This window comes from Opisthorchis viverrini (genome assembly GCF_000715545.1).
Source record: "Opisthorchis viverrini unplaced genomic scaffold opera_v5_208, whole genome shotgun sequence".
In the NCBI taxonomy this organism is placed as follows: domain Eukaryota; kingdom Metazoa; phylum Platyhelminthes; class Trematoda; order Opisthorchiida; family Opisthorchiidae; genus Opisthorchis; species Opisthorchis viverrini.
Genome location: NW_008751863.1, coordinates 241,359 through 242,688, shown reverse-complemented (window position 1 = coordinate 242,688; position 1,330 = coordinate 241,359). Strand labels below are relative to the sequence as shown.

Genomic DNA, 1,330 nt, shown 5'->3' with positions numbered 1-1,330 from the left:
TTCTGTGGATCAATCCGTGAATTCGTGAGTAATTTGCTATTCAGTTGAAAAATTCAAACACGGTGCTGGGTAGTGAAGATCTCGTGAAAGCAGGAACAATGCGTGCTTCCACGTGAACCCCACAACTGGTATTCTTGGTGCTGTAAAAACCAGTGGACATCCTTATTTTCCTAATTGTTTTAGTTAGCTCTCGAGGAGGCGCGCCACCTTTGCACGTTCCAGCGTGTTGGTAGGTTTCGCGTTTCTCGTTGCGATTTTTCTCATTTTTAAGGAATGAAATTCAATAAACATGTCAGCAGTTCTCGAAGGAAAGCCAGGCGGCGTTATTTCAATGCCCCTTCGCACATCCGCCGTCGGTTGATGAGCGCTCCCCTCTCAAAAGAGCTAAGGGCAAAGTACAAGGTCCGCAGTATGCCCATCCGCAAAGGCGATGAGGTTCAAATCGTTCGTGGAGAACGGAAGGACACGACGTCTGCCAAAGTCGTTCGGGTGTACAGAAAAAAATTTGTGATCCATATTGAAAGAGTACAGTGTCGTAAAAGCAACGGCGCTTATGTTCCAATTGGCATCCACCCATCCAACGTAAGTGCTCCAATTCAAACTGGTTCGAGTCTACCAGGTTGTTATCCATAAACTGAAACTGGATAAGGATCGCAGAAACCTACTGGAACGGAAGGCTGCGGGCAAGCTGGCTGGTGAGGACAAGAATAAATATACCGAGGAAACGATCGAGTCTTAGCTGTTGAATACACGTCGTCGGAAAATTATTTTTCATTTCTTTGATAGGTCTGCTGGGGTCTGTTTACCTCGAACTCCAGATTAACGCCTGTGGGCAGTACTTCTTTTTTTGGCATACAGCTGCTAGCAGCCGTTGGGATTTAGGGACATGATCGACGGCGCCTTAACTTTAGGAAGTTTGGGAAGTATGTGTTTCAGCGGGGATCCTTAAGCCCACAATCAACACGAGGAGTTTTGGGTTAAAACACCAGTAGGAGGCACATGAATAAGCGTATAATTGGCCGGAATGTACTGCGACTATGACGGCCAGCGAAGCAGATGCAGTTTAGTCCTTCATTGGAGGAGACTACCGGATTTCAGCTGTAATCGTTCATCAGATGTGAGGATGAAGTTGAACTATGCGCTGAGTTTGTTGGTGGACATTGCTGCAGGTAGTGATCACGATTTGTTTGGAAAAATTGTATAGACAATCGATCTGATTCATGCGAGCCAGCATATGCATGGCCAAGCTGTTACAATTGAGACACCGGCATAGCGCTCCAAATGGACGACAGCAGCCACAGCGACTGGCATTGTAAGTAATGGTTTCGAA

At 46.4% G+C, this 1,330-nt stretch overlaps 1 protein-coding gene across 1 annotated transcript; it reads left to right on the top strand.

Moving 5' to 3' along the window:
- Positions 1-273: 273 nt before the first annotated feature.
- T265_08204 (hypothetical protein) lies at positions 274-739 on the top strand (the record flags this gene model as incomplete). The annotated part of the gene is made up of 2 exons (XM_009173939.1): positions 274-582; positions 620-739. 2 exons carry the CDS (start codon positions 274-276, stop codon positions 737-739), a joined length of 429 nt encoding a protein of 142 aa, XP_009172203.1.
- Positions 740-1,330: the final 591 nt, after the last annotated feature.